The 24,866-nt window shown below is 42.4% G+C and overlaps 1 protein-coding gene across 1 annotated transcript in view; it reads left to right on the top strand.

Annotated features, from left to right (window-relative positions):
- MYOG (myogenin) overlaps nucleotides 1-24,539 on the top strand; it is a 28,877-nt gene extending 4,338 nt beyond the window's left edge. Inside the window, exons 2-3 of the mRNA XM_069761697.1 lie at nucleotides 12,012-12,090; nucleotides 22,082-24,539. Of these exons, the coding sequence (XP_069617798.1) occupies nucleotides 12,012-12,090; nucleotides 22,082-22,203 (201 nt within the window). The 3' untranslated portion in view covers nucleotides 22,204-24,539. The remainder of the gene's footprint in view (nucleotides 1-12,011; nucleotides 12,091-22,081) is intronic.
- The last annotated feature ends 327 nt before the right edge of the window (nucleotides 24,540-24,866 follow it).

Here is a 24,866-nt window from a genome sequence, read left to right as displayed (position 1 = left end):
CAGATGTAGTAGGCGCCAACTTAAAGGGGTATTCCAATCTCTAAGCTCCTATCCTAATATGTAGTAGATGTAACAATAATAATAATAATATTAGCAAATATCTCCAATTAGAAATATAGTATAGTTCTTCTGATTTGCCATGTCGCTTACCCCATGTGCAGGGCATCGCAGTAGCTGAGGAATCTATGGTTAAGACCACTCATAAAGCAAAGTGACAGTTATTTTGTTGTTAGTGGTCGTAATCATAGATACCTAAGCTACCGCAATGCTCTGCACAAGAGGTAAGCGACTTAGTGAATCAGAAGAACTATACTACATTTCTAATTGGACGTATTTGGTATTATTATTATTATTATTATTATTATTATTACACCTACTACATATTCAGATAGAATCTAGGAGATGGGAATAACCCTTTAACCCCTTCATCCCTTGGCCATTTTCCGTTTTTTTCATTTTCAGTTTTTGCTCATCTGTTTCCCAGAGCCATATCTTTTTTTTCCATCAATATGGCTGTGTGAGGGCTTGCTTTTGGCAGGACAAGTTGTATTTTTGAACGACACCATTGATTTTACCATACAATATAATGGAACATTTGAAAACAATTCCAAGTGCGGTGAATTTGCAAGAAAAATGCATTTCCACAATTTTTTTTTTACCATGTTTATGAAATGCTAAAACTGAACTGCCATTATCATTCTCGAGGTCATTACGAGTTCACTGATGGCAAACATATACACAGTATGTTCTTTTTTAATTTAAGTGATAAAAAAAAATTAAAATGGCGCCATTTGCCAAGATTCCATTTTTCCGGATCTGGGGCTGGGTGAGGGATTATTTTATGGGCATCGAGCTGGTTGTTTTTATTGCATTCTATTGTAATGTTGGGGCGACCAATAAAATGTAATTGTGGCACTTTGAATTTTTTTTCTCGTTACACTGTTGACAGATACTATTGAATCAGTGATACCAAATATGTGTCTTTGATATTTTTTTACTGTTTTATTTTGAAGGGGTGTGATTTGAGCTTTCATATTTAAATTTTTTTTTAATATTTTGAAAACTTTTTTTCACTTTTAACATGCATCAATAGTCTCCTTAGGAGTCTTAAACCTGCGACCTTCTCATCGCTTGTGCTTCAGCCCTGCTATGTGTAGCTCATCTACTATGAACGCTGGCCACTGGGCGACGCTCATAGTTGATCGGCAATGTCAACAGCAGGGGTCTCCTGCAGATCCCCGATTCTCATTCCAACCCATCGGCGCCTTGCGATCATGTGACAGGGGTGCCGATGGGTGGGGTTTGTGACGAATTTCATAATAGAGCATGATAAATGCCACTGTCAGATATAAATAGTGTTATTTAACAGGTTATCAGCCACTGGAGTTGATCACTATTCCACCCGCGGCTGTTAGGGACATATGTCATGTGCTGGAAAAGATGGAGGCTCAGCAGTGGAGCCTGCATTAATGAGGGATACACGACATGTGACGTATGTATACGTCATATGTCATTTCTGGCTACATGATTTTTTCACAAAGTGCTTTTTGGATCAGTTTCCTCCAAAATTGTGAAGAATTCTCCACCCCCACTATGAATGTGAATGGGATTGTTTCTCCATTATTTGCATTCAGATGAAAAGAATAATTACAATCTCTTCTAAAGAGATATTACCACTCTCGACCATTACGACCTATCCACAGGGCTTGCTTTACTGTCTGTAGTGATATTATCACTTTAGGGTATGTCTGATAGTCACGTACTGCTCAGACAAATGAGTTTATTACTCTTCGTTATGAAATATTTATATCTGATTAAGGGCTCATTCAGACGCGCGTATTATACATACCTGCCGATTCTTACAATCGGATTGCACAGGGACGACAACAACTGACCAATGTTTTTTGAATAAGGTTGTTCAGGTTTTTTTTACACATAAACCAAGTGTCAGTGTTAAAAAAAAAAATGACAGCACAAACTATTATTTTCTGTATTTCGCCTATTCAAGATTGTGGGTGCGCTAAAAAAAAAATCATATCACCCATAATGCATTTGTTTTTTATGGATATCATTAAATGTCTGACATGGGAAACTGTAGTCTTTATAAAAGATAGTGGATAAAAACAGATCTCATATGGATGTAAAAACGGACACACGGATGACTTGTGTAGATGGATAAAAATCATCCGGATGTTTTTTCTTACGGTTATCTGAGCCTGGCCTTAGGCTAATTAATTCTAACCACGACACTAATTCCTTCAACTTATGTTTGCTTCTTATTCATAAGATTTTACATGTCCAGGAATATGAAGATGGCTACTAAAGGCTTCCGTATGGTTCTAGCACAGACAAGCTGGACAATAAACCCCTTCCTATGTAATGAGTGACAACCACAGGCTGTGTGTGTGGCAGTGATTCATCCACCTTATGTTTCAGCCAGCGGAGCTGCGGTCTCCATCTTCTATAGTTTCACTTTCCATATACACGTGCGTCCATTCATTCAGCTGGTTACTTACGTATTCATTACACTGGGGACTGGAACCATTGCTGCACTAGCATGGAGATTTGTAATCATTTATCGAGAGTCATATTCATATATCTGTAGCAAGTTCATTTCACCTGAAAGAAAAGACAGACAACCAACAGCAGGGTAATGGTGGGCACCTGTGTGCGAGGGGTAATGGAGGGCTCCTGTGTGCGAGGGGTAATGGTGGGCTCCTGTGTGCGAGGGGTAATGGAGGGCTCCTGTGTGCGAGGGGTAATGGAGGGCTCCTGTGTGCGAGGGGTAATGGAGGGCTCCTGTGTGCGAGGGGTAATGGAGGGCTCCTGTGTGCGAGGGGTAATGGTGAGCTCCTGTGTGCGAGGGGTAATGGAGGGCTCCTGTGTGCGAGGGGTAATGGTGGGCTCCTGTGTGCGAGGGGTAATGGAGGGCTCCTGTGTGTGAGGGGTAATGGTGGGCTCCTGTGTGCGAGGGGTAATGGTGGGCTCCTGTGTGCGAGGGGTAATGGAGGGCTCCTGTGTGCGAGGGGTAATGGTGGGCTCCTGTGTGCGAGGGGTAATGGTGGGCTCCTGTGTGCGAGGGGTAATGGAGGGCTCCTGTGTGCGAGGGGTAATGGTGGGCTCCTGTGTGCGAGGGGTAATGGAGGGCTCCTGTGTGTGAGGGGTAATGGTGGGCTCCTGTGTGCGAGGGGTAATGGTGGGCTCCTGTGTGCGAGGGGTAATGGAGGGCTCCTGTGTGCGAGGGGTAATGGTGGGCTCCTGTGTGCGAGGGGTAATGGAGGGCTCCTGTGTGCGAGGGGTAATGGTGGGCTCCTGTGTGCGAGGGGTAATGGCGGACTCCTGTGTGCGAGGGGTAATGGTGGGCTCATGTGGGTGAGGGGTAATGGAGGGCTCCTGTGTGTGAGGGGTAATGGAGGGCTCCTGTGTGCGAGGGGTAATGGTGGGCTCCTGTGTGCGATGGGTATTGTGGGCTCATGTGTGCGAGGGGTAATGGTGGGCTCATGTGGGTGAGGGGTAATGGAGGGCTCCTGTGTGCGAGGGGTAATGGAGGGCTCCTGTGTGCGAGGGGTAATGGTGAGCTCCTGTGTGCGAGGGGTAATGGAGGGCTCCTGTGTGCGAGGGGTAATGGTGGGCTCCTGTGTGCGAGGGGTAATGGAGGGCTCCTGTGTGTGAGGGGTAATGGTGGTCTCCTGTGTGCGAGGGGTAATGGTGGGCTCCTGTGTGCGAGGGGTAATGGAGGGCTCCTGTGTGCGAGGGGTAATGGTGGGCTCCTGTGTGCGAGGGGTAATGGTGGGCTCATGTGTGCGAGGGGTAATGGTGGGCTCCTGTGTGCGAGGGGTAATGGTGGGTTCCTGTGTGTGAGGGGTAATGGTGGGCTCCTGTGTGCGAGGGGTAATGGTGGGCTCCTATGTGTGAGGGGTAATGGTGGGCTCATGTGTGTGAGGGGTAATGGAGGGCTCCTGTGTGCGAGGGGTAATGGAGGGCTCCTATGTGCGAGGGGTAATGGTGGGCTCCTGTGTGCGAGAGGTAATGGTGGGCTCCTGTGTGTGAGGGGTAATGGAGGGCTCCTGTGTGCGAGGGGTAATAGATGGCTCCTGTGTGCGAGGGGTAATGGAGGGCTCCTGTGTGCGAGGGGTAATAGTGGGCTCCTGTGTGCGATGGGTAATGGTGGGCTCATGTGTGCGAGGGGTAATGGAGGGCTCCTGTGTGCGAGGGGTAATGGTGGGCTCCTGTGTGCGAGGGGTAATAGTGGGCTCCTGTGTGCGATGGGTAATGGTGGGCTCATGTGTGCGAGAGGTAATGGTGGGCTCATGTGTGCGAGGGGTAATGGTGGGCTCCTGTGTGCGAGGGGTAATGGTGGGCTCCTGTGTGCGATGGGTAATGGTGGGCTCATGTGTGTGAGGGGTAATGGTGGGCTCCTGTGTGTGAGGAGTAATGGTGGGCTCCTGCGTGCGAGGGGTAATGGTGGGCTCATGTGTGCAAGAGGTAATGGAGGGCTCCTGTGTGTGAGTGGTAATGGTGGGCTCCTGTGTGCGAAGGGTAATGGTGGGCTCCTGTGTGCGAGGGGTAATGGTGGCCTCCTGTGTGCGAGGGGTAATGGTGGGCTCATGTGTGAGGGGTAATGGTGGGCTCCTGTGTGTGATGGGTAATGGTGGGCTCATGTGTGCGAGGGGTAATGGAGGGCTCCTGTGTGCGAGGGGTAAAGGAGGGATCCTGTGTGCGAGGGGTAATGGTGGGCTCCTGTGTGCGAGGGGTAATGGTGGGATCCTGTGTGCGAGGGGTAATGGTGGGATCCTGTGTGCGAGGGGTAATGGTGGGCTCCTGTGTGCGAGGGGTATTGGTGGGCTCATGTGTGCGATGGGTAATGGTGGGCTCATGTGTGCGAGGGGTAATGGTGGGCTCCTGTGTGCGAGGGGTCTTGGTGGGTTCCTGTGTGCGAGGGGTAATGGTGGGCTTCTGTGTGTGAGGGGTAATGGTGGGCTCCTGTGTGCGATGGGTAATGGAGTGCTCCTGTGTGTGAGGGGTAATGGTGGGCTCCTGTGTGCGAGGGGTAATGGTGGGCTCCTGTGTGCGAGGGGTAATGGTGGGCTCCTGTGTGCGAGGGGTAATGGTAGGCTCCTGTGTGAGGGGTAATGGAGGGCTCATGTGTGCGAGGGGTAATGGAGGGCTTCTGTGTGCGAGGGGTAATGGTGGGCTCCTGTGTGCGAGGGGTAATAGATGGCTCCTGTGTGCGAGGGGTAATGGTGGGCTCCTGTGTGCGAGGGGTAATGGTGGGCTCCTGTGTGCGAGGGGTAATGGAGGGCTCCTGCGTGCGAGGGGTAATGGTGGGCTCCTGTGTGTGATGGATAATGGTGGGCTCATGTGTGCGACGGGTAATGGTGGGCTCCTGTGTGCGAGGGGTAATTGTGGGCTCATGTGTGAGGGGTAATGGTGGGCTCCTGTGTGCAATGGGTAATGGTGGGCTCATGTGTGCGATGGGTAATGGTGGGCTTATGTGTGCGAGGGGTAATGGTGGGCTCCTGTGTGCGAGGGGTAATGGTGGGCTCCTGTGTACGAAGGGTAATGGTGGGCTCCAGTGTGCGAGGGGTAATGGTGGGCTCCTGTGTGCGAGGGGTAATGGAGGGCTCCTGTGTGCGATGGGTAATGGTGGGCTCATGTGTGTGAGAGGTAATGGAGGGCTCATGTGTGCGATGGGTAATGGTGGGCTCATGTGTGCGAGGGGTAATGGATGGCTCCTGTGTGCGAGGGGTAATGGTGGGCTCCTGTGTGTGAGGGGTAATAGATGGCTCCTGTGTGCAAGGGGTAATGGAGGGCTCCTGTGTGCGAGGGGTAATGGGCTCCTGTGTGCGAGGGGTAATGGCAGGCTCCTGTGTGCATTATTTATATGGCACATTACATCTGCATGAATTACTATACATTGGGTCTTATTCTTCCCTAGGAGAAACAAACCCTGAGTGTGTATGAAAGAATTGTATATAAATGGAATCATACATGAAGTTTTAGCAGCATACATTTTCCATTCCTTTAAAAGCTACTTCTAGCGTTCTCTCAAAAAAGCACAGCAAAAATGGCACTGTGTGATTTCACCCGATACAACATGTTCACACGCAACAGTTTTGCAAACACCTTATGAATATTGGATTTGGAGAAGCAATGCCTGTACCCTGTGTGAACAAACCCTTTACTTGTGCTCCTAAGAAAATAGTATTCATTTCACATGTTTTTCTTGACTTATTTTTTACGGCGTTTTTGGTAGTTCTTTATTTTTTTACATTTAGAACGTGTATTTTTTTCTTGCATTTTTTCAAGCGTTATTTATAATCCCATGGGAAATGCAGCTGGAAAAAAATCCCATACCTAAAGAATGCTGACTTATTTAAAAAGCACAAATACAAATTGCAGCCAAAACAACACAAAGATATCTGAAATCAAAAAGCTTTGTATGAAGTGTTTTCTATATTTTTTTATTAAACAAAAAATAACATCTGATTACTGCATTTTTTTACCTAACGATAATATTGTGAAACCCCCCTCCCATGGGAAACCAAGTAAGACTCCATAAAAATGCTGTGTGTGTGCATCCAGCCACAATGACTGTTGTCCGACTACATGCTCTACCGACCCCATTCCCTCACATCTCCTCCAGTCTCTCTCTCCAGTTGTCACAAGTCACCTAACTACAATCTTTAATCTTTCCCTCTCCTCTGGCATTTTCCCCTCCTCCTTCAAACACTCTATCATTACTCCATTACTAAAGAAACCCACCCTCGACCCATCCTGCACAAACAACTACAGACCGGTCTCCAATCTCCCCTTCATCTCTAAACTCTTGGAGTGCCTGATATACTCCCGCCTTACCCGTTACCTCTCCACTCACTCCCTCCTAGACCCTTCACAGTCCGGTTTCCGCCCCCTACATTCGACAGAAACTGCACTCATCAAAGTGACCAATGACCTTCTGACAGCAAAACGTAATGGTGACCACTCTCTGCTCATTCTTCTCGACCTTTCTGCAGCTTTCACTTTCACTAGGCATTAAGGACACTGCTCTCTCCTGGTTCTCCTCCTACCTTTCTGACCGCTCCTTCAGTGTTCTGTTCTCTGGCTCCACTTCATCTCCTCTTCCTCTCACTGTTGGGGTACCTCAGGGCTCAGTCCTTGGCCCCCTTCTGTTCTCTCTCTACACGGCCCCAATTGGACAGACCATCAGCAGATTTGGCTTTCAGTACCATCTTTATGCCGATGACACACAACTATATACGTCATCCCCTGACCTTACCCCCACTGTACTACAGAACGCCACTGACTGTCTGTCCGCAGTCTCCAACATCATGTCCGCTCTCTATCTGAAACTCAACCTCTCCAAAACTGAACTTCTTCTGCTCCCACCATCTACTAACCTCCCTAAATCTGACATTTCCCTCTCCGTGGGTGGCACCATAATAACACCCCGGCAGCAGGCGCGCTGGCTGGGTGTTATATTTGACTCCGATCTCTCCTTCACCTCCCATATACAATCTCTTGCCCGCTCGTGCCGCTTACACCTAAAGAACATCTCTAGAATCCGCCCTTTTCTCACCATGGAGACAGCTAAAACCCTCACTGTCGCCCTGATCCACTCCCGCCTGGACTACTGTAATGCTCTATTAATTGGCCTCCCCCTCACTCGACTTTCCCCTCTCCAGTCCATCCTTAATGCAGCAGCCAGGGTCGTCCATCTGGCTAATCGTTACTCGGATGCGTCCGCTCTTCGCCAGTCGTTACACTGGCTACCCATTTATTACAGGATACAATTCAAAGTACTTGTTCTCACCCACAAAGCTCTCCACAGTGCGGCACCCCCTTACATCTCCTCCCTCATTTCTGTCTATCAGCCTAACAGACCACTGCGCTCTGCAAATGACTTTCGATTAACCTCTGCATTAATCCGTACCTCCCACTCCCGACTCCAAGACTTCTCCCGTGCTGCGCCAATCCTCTGGAATGCTCTACCCCAAGATATTAGGACCATCCATAATTTGCATAGTTTTAGGCGCTCGCTCAAAACACATTTGTTCAGAGCGGCCTATCACGTTCACTAATCAAAGTTATGTTATGTTTGTGTGTGTGTAGCCCATTCACTATCCCCATCTATTCCCCAACCCCTGAAGATGGCTGGACCATGATTGTAAATACATCATTGTAAATACACACCTGTACTTTGCATCTCCCCCACCTCATTGTAGATTGTAAGCTCTCACGAGCAGGGTCGTCTTATTTTGCTTTAATTATTGTATTGTTAACGTTGTTACTTATGACTTTTGTGTTTGAAACTGTTAAACTGTAAAGCGCTGCGGAATATGTTGGCGCTATATAAATAAAGATTATTATTATTATTGTTTTTTTTGCCACTATTTTTATGTTGCTTTATCCGTTTATACTGAGAGCTGTGTTCACCATTCTACTGGTCATCCTTGTAAATGGAAATGTGTGTGTGTGGGTGTATGGTGAAGGACAATGATATTGGTGGGGAAAGACAATGATGGAGGTGATGGGCAATGGTGGTGGTGGGAGGCAATGATGGTGGTGGGGAAGGCAATGATGGAGGTGATGGGCAATGATGGTGGTGGCGGGGAGGCAATGATGGTGGTGGCAGGGAGACAATGATGGAGGTGATGGGCAAGGGTGGTGGTGGGAGGCAGTGATGGAGGTGATGAAATAGGCAATGATGGAGGTGATGGGCAATGATGGTGGTGGGGGAGGCAATGATGGAGGTGATGGGCAATGATGGTGGTGGGGGGAGGCCATGATGGAGGTGATGAAATGGACAATGATGGAGGTGATGGGCAATGATGGTGGGGGGAGGAGGCAATGATGCAGGTGGCGGAATGGGCAGTGGTGGAGGTGGTGGGGGAGAATGATGGGGTGGTGGGGGAGAAGGCAATGATGGAGGTGGTGATGAGGACAATGATGGGGTGGAGTGGGGCTGCATTATACTTTAAAAGGGGGCTACATTATATTCTGTGGAGGGACTGCATTATTCTCAGGGGACTACATTATATTATGGGGGGCTACATCATACTATGTGAGGGGGCTACAGTATACTCTATGGGGGGCTGCATTATATTCTGTGGTGGGGCTGCATTCTCACAGTTGAATACATTAAATTCTGTGGTGGCTGCATTATACTATATGAGGGGGGCTGCATTATAACCTATGAGGGTGCTACATTATATTCTATGGTGGGGACTGCGTTATACCTGAGGGGGTTGCATTATATTTTGTGGGGTGCTGCATTATATTCTATAAGAGGGGACTGCGTTATATTTTGTGAGGGGGCTAAATTATATTCTGTGAGGGGTCTAAATTATATTCAGTGAGGGGGCTACCCCAACCCTTGCTACATACAGTGGGGCAAAAAAGTATTTAGTCAGTCAGCAATAGTGCAAGTACCACCACTTAAAAAGATGAGAGGCGTCTGTAATTTACATCATAGGTAGACCTCAACTATGGGAGACAAACTGAGAAAAAAAAATCCAGAAAATCACATTGTCTGTTTTGTTCTCATTTTTTTGCATATTATGGTGGAAAATAAGTATTTGGTCAGAAACAAACAATCAAGATTTCTGGCTCTCACAGACCTGTAACTTCTGCTTTAAGAGTCTCCTCTTTCCTCCACTCATTACCTGTAGTAATGGCACCTGTTTAAACTTGTTATCAGTATAAAAAGACACCTGTGCACACCCTCAAACAGTCTGACTCCAAACTCCACTATGGTGAAGACCAAAGAGCTGTCAAAGGACACCAAAAACAAAATTATAGCCCTGCACCAGGCTGGGAAGACTGAATCTGCAATAGCCAACCAGCTTGGAGTGAAGAAATCAACAGTGGGAGCAATAATTAGAAAATGGAAGACATACAAGACCACTGATAATCTCCCTCGATCTGGGGCTCCACGCAAAATCCCACCCCGTGGGGTCAGAATGATCACAAGAACGGTGAGCAAACATCCCAGAACCACGCGGGGGGACTTAGTGAATGAACTGCAGAGAGCTGGGACCAATGTAACAAGGCCTACCATAAGTAACACACTACGCCACCATGGACTCAGATCATGCAGTGCCAGACGTGTCCCACTGCTTAAGTCAGTACATGTCCGGGCCCGTCTGAAGTTTGCTAGAGAGCATTTGGATGATCCAGAGGAGTTTTGGGAGAATGTCCTATGGTCTGATGAAACCAAACTGGAACTGTTTGGTAGAAACACAAATTGTCGTGTTTGGAGGAAAAAGAATACTGAGTTGCATCCATCAAACACCATACCTACTGTAAAGCATGGTGGTGGAAACATCATGCTTTGGGGCTGTTTCTCTGCAAAGGGGCCAGGACGACTGATCCGGGTACATGAAAGAATGAATGGGGCCAGGTATCATGAGATTTTGAGTGCAAACCTCCTTCCATCAGCAAGGGCATTGAAGATGAAATGTGGCTGGGTCTTTCAACATGACAATGATCCAAAGCACACCGCCAGGACAATGAAGGAGTGGCTTCGTAAGAAGCATTTCAAGGTCCTGGAGTGGCCTAGCCAGTCTCCAGATCTCAACCCTATAGAAAACCTTTGGAGGGAGTTGAAAGTCCGTGTTGCCAAGCGAAAAGCCAAAAACATCACTGCTCTAGAGGAGATCTGCATGGAGGAATGGGCCAACATACCAACAACAGTGTGTGGCAACCCTGTGAAGACTTACAGAAAACGTTTGACCTCTGTCATTGCCAACAAAGGATATATTACAAAGTATTGAGATGAAATTTTGTTTCTGACCAAATACTTATTTTCCACCATAATATGCAAATAAAATGTTAAAAAAAACAGACAATGTGATTTTCTGGATTTTTTTTCTCAGTTTGTCTCCCATAGATGAGGTCTACCTATGATGTAAATTACAGACGCCTCTCATCTTTTTAAGTGGTGGAACTTGTACTATTGCTGACTGACTAAATACTTTTTTGCCCCACTGTAATTAAGACGTGAACTAGTTTATATTATACCCTGATATTAGCGCTTTTTACGACACAGTTGGTGGTCTTGTATCAGTTTCTATGTAGCTACATAGTGGGCCCCAAGAATGATTTTCTCTGGTGGGCCCAAGGTGCTCCAGTCCGACGCTGCCAGCATATATGCTGTCATCTGAGAAAATCGCGTCGGTTATGCAAATGTCCTTCTGATGAAACTCTGATTAGAGTGTGATCATATTGTGTTTCAGATTCTATGAGATATGGAGAAGATGGAGAAGAAAAATGTCTCAATCTTTTCCATTCTGTGAGTCTGTGGAGATTGGGCTGCACTCAGATGTCATCTAAGGGCAGTCTGATGAGTAGCACAGACTCATCAGCTGCATAGCTGAGTCCGATCCGAATATTGGAAGAAACTTAAGTATGCTGAGATTTTTTTTATTGCAACTGGCTCAGTCAGAGGACAAAATCAGATATGTACTCGACCCCATAGACTAACATTGGACCGAGTGTGATCTGATGTTTTGTCAGATCGCATTGTAACTTTAAATATGGTTATGTACTTAACCCCATAGACTAGCATTGGTCCGAGTGTGATTTGATGTTTTGTCAGATTGCACTGAAACTGAAAATACGGATATGTGCACGAGCCCTAATAAGCATAGATCAAGTTAAAGACAAATATTTCAGATATTACTGCCTCCTGAAATCCTCATTGACTCATAGACCTCCAGCTCACAAAAGGATGGAGAGGGAATGTGGAGGAGCAAAGTCACTCAGGCAAATGGGCAGCTCAGTGATGCAGCTTTCCAGTAAGTGTTTTATCTCACCACAGAGCTGGATTTACAGCTGCAATGCTTAGCACGACATTGACAAATGAGGATAGGAATGCCACATGTGATTGTGTGTTGTATACGGGAGTCTTCAATTAATATTTTACCATTCACTTATTGCTTAAATAAGGACAATAATGTGTATAAATTTGCATACATGTAAATTTTTCATTTTTTCTTTTATACTTTTAGGTATCAAGTGAGTGTGGATCAAACTCCTCTTCTTGCAGCCCAGAGTGGAACGAGTCTGATTTTAGCAGCAGCCAAAGTGGTAAGTAAGGGAATTTAAAAAAAATTGTAAAAAAAAAAAGTTATTAGTGATTTGACAGTGTCAGAATATTATGAGTAGAATACATTTCTCGGAGATGACTTCTTCATATTATATATAATATATATTTTGCACCTAGAATCAAAATAACTGATCAATATTTTGAAACAATGTACAAATCTATGACATTATTTTTTTTAATTTAATATACCTTATGTATTGTTTTTCTTATGTCACATTTTTCTTAAAATGCTAAAATAATACGAACAAACTACTGCTATAAAATGTAATAAAATCCAACACATGTGAAAACTAAGAAGGATTACAGGATTATATTTACTAACAGCTTGAATTTAAGATTTGTTTCAACCTTTTTAAATAGATAATCATTTATAGGCAGCAACTCACATGATCGTATATTGTTACTTCCCTTGTAAATCCTACTTAATACAGTTGATATCAATAAATAATTCGCAGTAAACAAGAAAAAAGTGAATAAAACTGCTCAACTGAATCCCTCCATCGTTCTTCTTCACACATTATAGCAATGTAACATTTCTCCAGTTTATGCCATTCATGAAAGTGACCAGTTTACCAACATTAGACCAGTAAACATAATTTATGACTGGGTCATTCCATTCCCAAGTTAAAATATGTATTGACTTTTCTCATCAGATCCTATAAAACAATAAACATAATAAAAATGTAAAAACAATGTTTGAAATTAACAATACAGAAATAATAGACCATAGACATACAGTAACTATAGTGTATACTGCTCTTCTTCACTGCTCTTTTTTACTTGCAACATGAAGAATTAGCCATTATTAACCATCTTAAAGGCCATCAAGAACTGTCTTTAGTCACCCAGCCACTAAATAAGCTAAATACATGCCTTCCTTTGAGAGCCATGGGCAGACATATCGCTTGTGCAACTGCACTGCGTTCCTTTACAACTTAATTTATAAAAGTAAAAGTTTGTTGTATTTGTGTCCTGCACTATGAAGCCAATGGATCTAGAAAGTTAAAGGTTTTGTACCAACATGTGAAGTCATCCTCTTTCCCTAGGATAGGAAATAACTTCCTGATGACCGGTCCATCTGCTGGAACCCCAGTGATCTAGAGAACACAGCCCCATCTGGACAGAGCAGAGTCAAAAATGCGCATCTACGTTCCATTTATTCTCTATAAAACCATTGAAGATAGCCGATTGAAGCACTCAGCGGTCCCTGGCAGTGATGGGGCCCATACATAATAATCACACATTGGCTCTTTGCTCACAGTGTCCACTACTGCTGAGCTTTGTTGGCACTAAGAATGGAAAGGTGGTCACTAATATGGGACTCTCTCTGTTCACTTATATGGGAGTGACAAAAGTAGCTAAGCTTCACCCCTGCGTGAATTGTATCTAGCGAACATTTATGCAACGTCCAGTGGTCATGGCATAACATTTTTCAATAATGATACCATAGACTTCTGTCCCTGATGTCCCCCCTGTTGAACCAGGTGTACCATTATTTAGTGACTTTTCAGAGTAGCTGTCAACTATGACTTCAGTAGACTTGAAGGCTGAGATGCTTCTTTCTAAAAAAAACCTCTTACACTCCACATCTGAACGTCAACGTATACCCAATCCTCATATCTATCCTGTATCATCTAGAACTCTCATTATGGACACATTTCAGAACATCATGGAAAAAAAACTTAAAAAGCTTCTATCAAGTGTGAAGAACATCACAACTTGAATAAATTTGAGAAATTAGCAATGAAAGAACTAAGTGATAAAACCAATATTGTGATCCCTGTTACCGAGAACCCATCTGGGCGGATGATTTACCACAGCCTTTAATCCAACGAACAACTGGCTATATCCAAGACACAAAACAATTACTTTTAAATTTAGAGAAAGTGCAGTGGATCCTCGGTTCCACATGGGCTGCTAGTGATTTGTCATCTCTCTATTCCTACATACCCAAAAATCTATCCTTATGTGCCTTTTCTCATCATCTCTGTATAGTCATTATTCTTCATCAGAATTGTGTCAATTTATTTTAACCGTAATTAATTTCTTGTTGAAGAATAATTTCTTTACACTCGACAGTTCTTTTTCCCTTCATATCTGTGTTTGTCCTATGGGTGCAAATTATTCACACTCTCTAGCGAATCTTTATATGTCTTGGTGGAGAAGTATTTGTATCCAATCCATTTAGTACATCTATTAGACGGCACGGGGGATATATTGATGATCTCCTGTTCATCTGGGACAATGACACGGGGTGTGTACAGGCTAATAAAATTGTTTGATTTGTGGAGTATCTCAACCAAAATTATTTAAATTTGCACTGCATTCCGGAATAACACACAAATGTAGCGTTGCTTTTCTACTTAAAGGGAATACAAATAATGGCATGATACACATCTCACCTTATTGAAAAACAGTCTGTGATAATTCAATACTTTAACTTCTCATGTTATCCACAATTTACCTTTTGGAGAGTTTACGAAAGAACGTCAGGCCTGTAGTGCTGCTGATAGTGATTTTCAAGGAGAATGTTTCAACAGAAAAATAAACACTTTAAAAAATAGAGGCTATCAAGACAAAACCCGTAAAGGGCATTAACAATTGCACAGAATAAGCCTCGGAGTTTCCTGTTAACCAATCAAACCCTAACTAGGAACAATCTAGGGGATGTGCCTAGTTTAGTTACCTTTTCTAACTCCTATAGTGTGGACTATCACAGTATTATTGATCAATTATATAAATGCTTAATCAAGATGAAAAATTATGTAAAATATTATCTGATAGGCCTTATCGTCTAGCCAAAACTGCGAGCAATATCTTTCCGCTAGCCTCTTTAATACGACTAACATCATGAATGCCAGATGGTTGGACATTGAGGGTCCATACAGATGAGAGGGCAAAAAATAATAAAAAATAATACGACGCCACTCACCTGTATCATCAACGCATTTTCCCCATCTGTTATTCCACTTTCCTTTCCAACCGCTGATGATATGGCAACTGCTCTCTTTTGTGTTGAACACGGGGTTGGAAGTTGAGCAGCCAAACCCGCCTGAATGATCGTGAACCTGGCTTAATTCAAGTACATTATGAAGTTATATAACCTATCTTAAACAATGATTTGTGGTTTGTTTGGCTGCACAACCACTTTTACCGTAGACTCTGAGTCACAAAGTTACAGGAAATTTTGAACAAAGAACTGGAAATACCTTTTACAATGAATTAATGTGTCATTTAGAATTTGGCACAGTCTTGTATAGAATTATATAATACATTGCTTCTATCTAATAATTAACATACAGCACATTCATAAGAAATAAAGGGAGTAACGAAAAAAATTAAAACGTCCGTTACATTTGCCACAGGTAACATAATTACGGTAATTTAGTACAAAATCCATGCCATAAAAATGTATGCATGGCACATCTGACTGGATTTGCATGAGAAAAAAGTGTAAATGAATTGTTTTTCTAGCAAAGGTTCAAAATGTGTACTTTATGTTAATGGATTAAATAAGAACAGAAATCCCTCCAGGCTCTGAGCTTCTGCATTACAAATGATATGCACAGCTTAGAAAATCACATGTCCCCAATAAAACGGGTTATGAAGGTCATACTAGTAATAATGTTCTCTAATACAAAGTGCCAGCCAAAGCACAAACGAGTAATAAAGAGTCCGCTATGTCTGGGAACTAAGACCTGACTCTGAGGACATCTAATAATACAATTTCCAATGTCATTTCTGATGGGAAAGAGCTTTGTGCTGGGAAGGTATGATCTACAATATACTTTTACAGCGCAATATATACCATGTGTACTGGTTTACTGGTTAATAAATGCCAGGATCCAGATGTAATTAATTACATTTGCTCCTTTAAGTAAAGCTTCAAGATTTTATCTTATATATTAGGGAATTACCTTGTGAATATATATATATATATATGTATATACATATATATATGTATATATATATATATATATATATATATATATATATATATATATATATATATATATATATATATATATATATATACAGGTCCTTCTCCAAAAATTAGCATATAGTGTTAAATTTCATTATTTACCATAATGTAATGATTACAATTAAACTTTCATATATTATAGATTCATTAACCACCAACTGAAATTTGTCAGGTCTTTTATTGTTTTAATACTGATGATTTTGGCATACAACTCCTGATAACCCAAAAAACCTGTCTCAATAAATTAGCATATCAAGAAAAGGTTCTCTAAACGACCTATTACCCTAATCTTCTGAATCAACTAATTAACTCTAAACACATGCAAAAGATACCTGAGGCTTTTATAAACTCCCTGCCTGGTTCATTACTCAAAACCCCCATCATGGGTAAGACTAGCGACCTGACAGATGTCAAGAAGGCCATCATTGACACCCTCAAGCAAGAGGGTAAGACCCAGAAAGAAATTTCTCAACAAATAGGCTGTTGCCAGAGTGCTGTATCAAGGCACCTCAATGGTAAGTCTGTTGGAAGGAAACAATGTGGCAGAAAACGCTGTACAACGAGAAGAGGAGACCGGACCCTGAGGAAGATTGTGGAGAAGGACCGATTCCAGACCTTGGGGAACCTGAGGAAGCAGTGGACTGAGTCTGGTGTGGAAACATCCAGAGCCACCGTGCACAGGCGTGTGCAGGAAATGGGCTACAGGTGCCACATTCCCCAGGTAATGCCACTTTTGAACCATAAACAGCGGCAGAGGCGCCTGACCTGGGCTACAGAGAAGCAGCACTGGACTGTTGCTAAGTGGTCCCAAGTACAATTTTCTGATGAAAGCAAATTTTTCATGTCATTCGGAAATCAAGGTGCCAGAGTCTGGAGGAAGACTGGGGAGAAGGAAATGCCAAAATGTCTGAAGTCCAGTGTCAAGTACCCACAGTCAGTGATGGTGTGGGGTGCCATGTCAGCTGCTGGTGTTGGTCCACTGTGTTTCATCAAGGGCAGGGTCAATGCAGCTAGCTATCAGGAGATTTTGGAGCACTTCATGCTTCCATCGGCTGAAATGCTTTATGGAGATGAAGATTTCATTTTTCAGCACGACCTGGCACCTGCTCACAGTGCCAAAACCACTGGTAAATGGTTTACTGACCATGGTATTACTGTGCTCAATTGGCCTGCCAACTCTCCTGACCTGAACCCCATAGAGAATCTGTGGGATATTGTGAAGAGAAAGTTGAGAGACGCAAGACCCAACACTCTGGATGAGCTTAAGGCCGCTATTGAAGCATCCTGGGCCTCCATAACATCTCAGCAGTGTCACAGGCTGATTGCCTCCATGCCACGCCGCATTGAAGCAGTCATTTCTGCCAAAGGATTCCCAACCAAGTATTGAGTGCATAACTGAACATTATTATTTGTTGGTTTTTTTGTTTGTTATTAAAAAACACTTTTATTTGATTGGATGGGTGAAATATGCTAATTTATTGAGACAGGTTTTTTGGGTTATCAGGAGTTGTATGCCAAAATCATCAGTATTAAAACAATAAAAGACCTGACAAATTTCAGTTGGTGGATAATGAATCTATAATATATGAAAGTTTAATTGTAATCATTACATTATGGTAAATAATGAAATTTAACACTATATGCTAATTTTTTGAGAAGGACCTGTATATATATACAGTACAGACCAAATGTTTGGACACACCTTCTCATTTAAAGATTTTTCTGTATTTTCATGACTATGAGAATTGTAAATTCACACTGAAGGCATCAAAACTATGAATTAACACATATGGAATTATATACTTAATAAAAAAGTGTGAAACAACTGAAAATATGTCTTATATTCTAGTTTCTTCAAAGTAGCCACCTTTAGCTTTGATGACTGCTTTGCACACTCTTGGCATTCTCTTGATGAGCTTCAAGAGGTAGTCATCGGAAATGGTTTTCACTTCACAGGTGTGCCCTGTTAGGTTTTAATAAGTGGGATTTCCGAAAAATTTGGGAAACTTTGAAAGTGTCCCCAAGTGCAGTTGCATAAACCATCAAGCACAACAAAGAAACTGGCTCACATGAGGACCGCCCTAGGAAAGGAAGACCAAGAGTCACCTCTGCTTCTGAGGATAAGTTTATCCGAGTCACCAGCCTCAGAAATCGCAGGTTAACAGCAGCTCAGATTAGAGACCAGGTCAATGCCATACAGAGTTCTAGCAGCAGACACATCTCTACAACAACTGTTAAGAGGAGAGTTTGTGAAGCAGGCCTTCATGGTAAAATAGCTGCTAGGAAATCACTGCTAAGGACAGGAAACAAGCAGAATAGACTTGTTTGGGCTAAAGAACACAAGGAATGGACATTAGACCAGTGGAAATCTTTGCTTTGGTCTGATGAGTCCAAATTTGAGATCTTTGGTTCCAACCACCGTGTCTTTGTGACACTGTTGGGGATTTATTCAAAATTGAAGGCATACTGAACCAGCATGGCTACCACAGCATCTTGCAGCGGTATGCTATTCCATCCGGTTTGCGTTTAGTTGGACCATCATTTATTTTTCAACAGGACAATGACCCCAAATGCACCTCCAGGCTGTGTTAGGGCTATTTGACCGAGGAGGAGAGTGACGGGGTGCTACGCCAGACCTGAACCCAATCGAGATGGTTTGGGGTGAGCTGGACAGCAAAGTGAAGGCAAAAGGGCCAACAAGTGCTAAGCATCTCTGGGAACTCCTTCAAGATTGTTGGAAGACCATTTCCGGTGACTACCTCTTGAAGATCATGAAGAGAATGCCAAGAGTGTTCAAAGCAGTCATCAAAGCAAACGGTGGCTACTTTGAAGAACCTAGAATATAAGACATATTTTCAGTTGTTTCACACTTGTTTGTTAAGAATATAATTCCACAAGTGTTAATTCATAGTTTTGATGCCTTCAGTGTGAATTTACAATTTTCATAGTCATGAAAATACAGAAAAATCTTTAAATGAGAAGGTGTGTCCAAACTTTTGATCTGTACGGTAAACTGCATAAGTAGATACATATACATATATGTGTATATTTACATATATTAGAATGCAGAAAAAGAAAAAAATCTTTAAAAAATAGAACTCATAATAGGTTATTTTCATCATTTGACAAACTCAAAAGTGAATGAACAAATAGAGATAAATCACATTAATATTTGGTTTGAGCACACTTTGCCTTCAAAGCATCAATACTTCTAGGTACACTTGCTTTGTTTTTAAAGCAACTTAAGGAGGGAAGTTGTTACAAACATCTTGTAGAAATAACCACAGCTCTTCTGTTGATGTAAACACATATCCTTCTGTCTTTTTATATAATCTCAGACAGACTCGATGATGTTGAGATCTGGGCTCTATGTGGACCATATCATGACTTCCAAGACTCCATGTTCTTCGTTATACTGATCATATTTATTAAAGACATTGGCTGTATGTTTGGGGTTGTTGTAGAATAAAGTTTGAGCCAATCAGATGGCATCCTGATGGTATTGAATGATGGATAGGTATCTGCCTGTATTTCTCAGCATTGAAGACATCATTAATCCTGCCTAAATCCCCACCTTTATTTGCTGAAATGGAGCGTCAAGCTTATAAGGATTCTCCACCATGCTTCACTGTTGCCTACAAACACTGATTATTATATCACTTTCCAGACCTTTGGCAGCAAACTGCCTTCACATTTTGAGTGCCAGTTGGATCGCCGCCATAGGGCCGTGGGGTACTTGGTACCGGGTCCTTCAGTTCACAGGGGGATGTCACAGTGGCTGACCCGGTCCGTGGCCCTGGGACATCCATGTAAAAGGGGAAGGTCTTTAAAGGGATATAGTTTGTGTTCGTGACGCCACCTGCGGAATTTGGTCAGGATGACCTATGCTGCTTTAAGGGGTCTGCTGGGGTGATGTTATGGCAGCTAGATGGTATACCTTCCCACAGGTGAAGTAGTTCCCCAGGGCTTCCTGGTGTGTAGATGGTGGATGGTGAGAGGCGCAGAGAAGAACGAAGACACAAGGTTGCAGTCTCTTTACCTTTACTGAAGACTTCAGCATCCACATTCCAGGACACCAGATCACAGGGCAGGCAGAGTCCGGCCGGTTTGGAGGCAAGTCCAGAGTTCCCTTGTCTAAGTGAAAATCAGTAGCCTTCCGTTGCACTGCAGTGGTGTAGTCCCTTACTGCCTATGACTTCACATAAGGGTCTCACAGATGTGGTGTCTCTCTCTCTTTCCCCCGTATAGGATAGGACAATACCCATATGACTGATGGCTTGAGGCTGTTTATAGGGACTCTATCCCGCCCCGGCCTCTGAGGGGTGCCACCGTGCCTCCAAGGTGTAGGTGAGGACAGGTTACTTGCAATTAGTTGTCCTGTCGGTCTCAGAAGTAACGCATGAAGATCCTTACTCCCTCGGTGTTCTGGCTACTGGGATTCTGCGCCTCAGAAGGAGGCAGCCTGTGGAGGGCTGGTCCTCTTCTGGTATCCTCTCCTTTGCTCTGACTTCCTTCACGCTCGCTACAATACAGTTCTGTCTTCTGAATGTCTCTTTCTGGGAAATGCAGCTCTGAGGGCATGCACAGCTCCTTGGACCCTCTGTCCACCTCAGACTCAGGTCTGGAACGTTCTACCTCTCTCTACAGACTACCAGTTATATATATATGGGGAGTGACCTAATAAATAGGAGCAGGACCTTCCCCTGGTAGTCTGGAGTGTGAAATGTGTTGCATGTTTGTGATACCTGGATGCAGTTATCCTTCTTTGCCTCCAAACGTAGCATCAATCTCTCCGAGAGGATAGCAATACCATTGCAATGACCAGCATCCTGGGGCGCTGCACCAATTATGACATATATTGCAATGTCTATTAAAATACCTCCTGTCTATGGAGATTGGGGGCTACGGGAAATGGTATTAATGGACCTATAAAAAAAGCAGATAACATATTGCTTCCCTGACTTTATAATTAGGAAGTGCTACTTGTAGTTCACCTCAAGAAGTGATGTCTTGTCCTTTGATTGACAGCTGTCAACAAGCATATAGATAGCCTATGACAATACTAACAATGCATATTTATGTCTCCAGAGGCCACAGGTGAGAGCAGCATCTATAAAAACTGGTGGCTACAAACAGCACACCATAGATGGCTGGTCCCAAAATGTTTCTCTCCAGGTTTCTTGACTTGCAATTCTCCTGCACCTAGAGCTTAAAAGCTGGAGACCTGTTAATCATGAAGCTCTTTATAGTATTGTAAAAATACCTAGCTCATACAATCATTGATCAGCAAGTGGCAATGAATTTTGATGGCTATCTGTTCACATTTCAGTGTCGTTATTGGAACCAGAAATTACAGACCTTGTTGTGTCCTTCTGACCTGCGATATTAAGCAGTTTTGGGCAGAATGCTCCAGGTGTAACATGTACCCATGCATTTTGTTATAGTCTATAAAGTAAACAAAAAGCCATACAAACCCTTGTAAACATGTATGAACACCATGGGGCAATCCATCAAGACCAGTGATCTGCTAGAGTAAGATCTGTTGTGCAGCGAACGCCACCGCTCTTCATGAATTTGGAAAGCAAGAGTTGCCAAGCCCTGATGAATCGTTTGCCATGTCTTTTTCAAGCTTGAATAAAATCTATTAGTGAACAAAAAGCCTAAAAGTTTTGGTTTTTACAAAAACTGAACATTTATGCCCTCAGTTGCTTGTAATTAACGTTTGATTACTTGTATTTTGCAGATAGTTGTATTTTATATTGAACTATTTGTTTCAATTCTAAACAATTTCAAAAAGCCTAGAGGTTTAGCATTGGATGAGGAATGAATTCAATTTATCTGTGTATTTTTTTTCTGTAATGACTGTATTTTATTTCTATGGCGCTTGAATTATTGCGATGATGAAGGACCTAAAAAAGTGATCCTCATCAACTTTTATTTCACACCTACTTCATTAATGGTTGGAATATTTGTACTTTTTTGTCTTGCAGATCATCTTTTAAGTGATGACTCTTCTGAGCAACGTGACATAACCTCATTGTCTTCCATTGTTGACAGCATCACATCTGGAGAAGTGTCCATTACCTATCCGGACCAGCATATTGGGAACTAGACAATGAACACATATTTTGTTGTTCACCTTCCTGAAAGTTATTACAAGATCAGGAGTCTGTGGACTTTATAAAAAAAAAAATGCCTAAGGAACAAAAACAGATAAAATACATTTAGATTGGGGGTTCAGTGGCTGTTAGAAGACAGAATTCATTCAATTATTTTATAAATTTATTTGTCCGACCCAGCTATTTCCAGTATGCAATGTAACAATTACTGTAGACTACTGGTTCTGGACAGAGAACTCCCATTTTGTCTTATTACCACTCTGCATCCATGATGATGTAGTTTGCACTTGCTCCTTAAAAGTTTGTTGGTGTTTTTAAAAAATGATGTGTTCTACTGAGATTCAGCACTGGAAAATATACCAGTCATAAGCAGAATTGGAGCATAACGTCTAGAAATAGACATTTACTGATTTGCTACTTGGGGAAACTCCAAAAACTGCTCAGAAGTTGCTTAATAAAACCCTGTGTCTACGATTGGCATATGGCTCAGGAGCACTTCGCACAACATACACTGATATTCTCATTGACTACTATTATCCAAATATATTTTTTGCAGGTACCATATTTTTCAGATTATAAGACGTACCTTTTCCCCCCAAGATGGGGGTGCGTCATCTAATCTGAATGGAGCGGGATCCCAGGGTCGTCATTGCGGTGGTGTGGGGTCCCAGGGTCGCTGCTGCAGGAAGTTTCTGGCGGCGACGGCAGGCGTGGAACAATGCTGTGGGTCCCAGGATGAAAGGAGACCCCACAGTTTCAAAGCTTTTCAATGAGGTGGACACAATTAAAATGGCCGCCTGAGGCAGTGAATGCACAGATTGAGACCTTGGCACCGAGATCTCGTCTCCCGACGAACACTACCTCCTACCAGCCTGGGGCCCACAGCATCTCCTGCCTCTGCCACCACCAACTTCCTGCAACAGCAGCCCTGCCACCTTGAACCCCACTCTACTGCCATCGCCCTCCACATAAGCTACTGTAAATGCGAATTATAAGACACACCACCATTTTATTAAAAAAAATCCTATTTTCCTCCCTGCTTATAATCCGGTGCATCTTTTAATCCACAAAATACAATATATTTTAAGTCCAGAATAAATAAAAATATATAGTCTGCATAGAAGTAGAGAACTCTATAATAATGTGGCTTTAGGGGGTTTGTGCCTGGTATTGCAACTCGGCCTCACTAAAGTGAATGGGGTTAATCTACAGTACAACACAACCTAAGAATACAAAACCCATTCCATTATTCTTATCTTATGAACCCATGACCCCTTTAGATGCTTGTCCACTTGACTGTATTTTCAGTCTGTGTGCAATCTGACAAAACATCAGATCACAGACCAATGTTATTCTACGAGGCCGTACAAATGTCCAATTGTTTCCTTGGACAGGAACAATTAGTGGAAAAAAAATCACATCATGTCCGAGTTGGATCTGATTAAATTGCGCTCGGCCATACAAGTCAGTGAGTCCATGGAAATCATCAGACTGCACGTGGATGACATCGGAGTACAGTTCAATTTCAGGGACTGACAGAATGGAGAAGCTGGAGAAATTTTTTTTCATCCATCTTCTCCTCATCCAGGAAAATTGGATTACGCTATGATCACACTCTGTTCAAACTCTGGTCCGACTCTAATCAGATTGTGATTAGCATAGCCGACCTGATTCTCTCGGATGAGAAAATATAGGCTTTTAGGATTAGATGTATAGTGTCTTCATGGAGAAAACTCTCCATTCTCTATTTTTCTTTGCTTTCTAAAAGCTCCCAAGCTTGTGGTTTGAACAACTTTGTTTTATGTTAATTAAAATCAATTATTATTATGATATGAATGACTATCCCTTTTTGGGTCATATTTAAAGAACTGGCCTGTAACATTGCCAAGATAAGGCAAATTATTTAATTAAATTATTACATTAAAATAGTATTACACCTAATTAATTTAAAATAAAAAGAGATCATTTAATTTAATTTAAAAATCAATCCAGGTTATATTTATTAATATTATAAAGAAACACCAAGAGACATGTTGTGATTTGGATAACAGAGAACAATACTTCTGATGAATTCCATCTTTTAGTGTAAGAATGTTTTGTAATATATATTTTCTTAGTCGTTTTTATTAAAGGGTGTGCTGTTCTTCAGAAATATACATTTTTTTATGTTCGGTGGGGCCAATTTTTTTTATTTGATTGTAATGTGGTTTGACCAATTTAAATGTAACATGATTTGACCTTCTTTTTTATTAAATGTGTGGGTTTGCCATCCTTTTATTTTTGCTAACTTATTTGTATGTTTTTTTTTATTAAAGATTTTGTTTGAATATATCAGTTGTTGTAGACATCCTTTATGTCTTTGTGTAAAGATTTATGATGCTTTTTCTATAATATATCGGTGATCTCATCATTGATCCTTCTACTTCTTATTACTACTAGAATCACTTCTAGCTGAAGTTACAAATATGGCAGACCTACAGTAGTATGGTAGGAGATCTACAAACATCCAAAAAAGTGGAGCATGCCTTTGTAATCTATTTTTTTATAACAATTCCAGAATATATATAATATAGATATATAATTAGACAAATAGAAAAAATGAAACAGCACAAGCAAGAAGATTATGATTGTGGTGCCAGTACACAGGTTGCAACCT

Source organism: Ranitomeya imitator, chromosome 3 (genome assembly GCF_032444005.1).
Source record: "Ranitomeya imitator isolate aRanImi1 chromosome 3, aRanImi1.pri, whole genome shotgun sequence".
NCBI classification, from domain to species: domain Eukaryota; kingdom Metazoa; phylum Chordata; class Amphibia; order Anura; family Dendrobatidae; genus Ranitomeya; species Ranitomeya imitator.
Note: the sequence above shows the minus strand (reverse complement) of the source record. Positions and strands in the feature narration are given on the sequence as shown.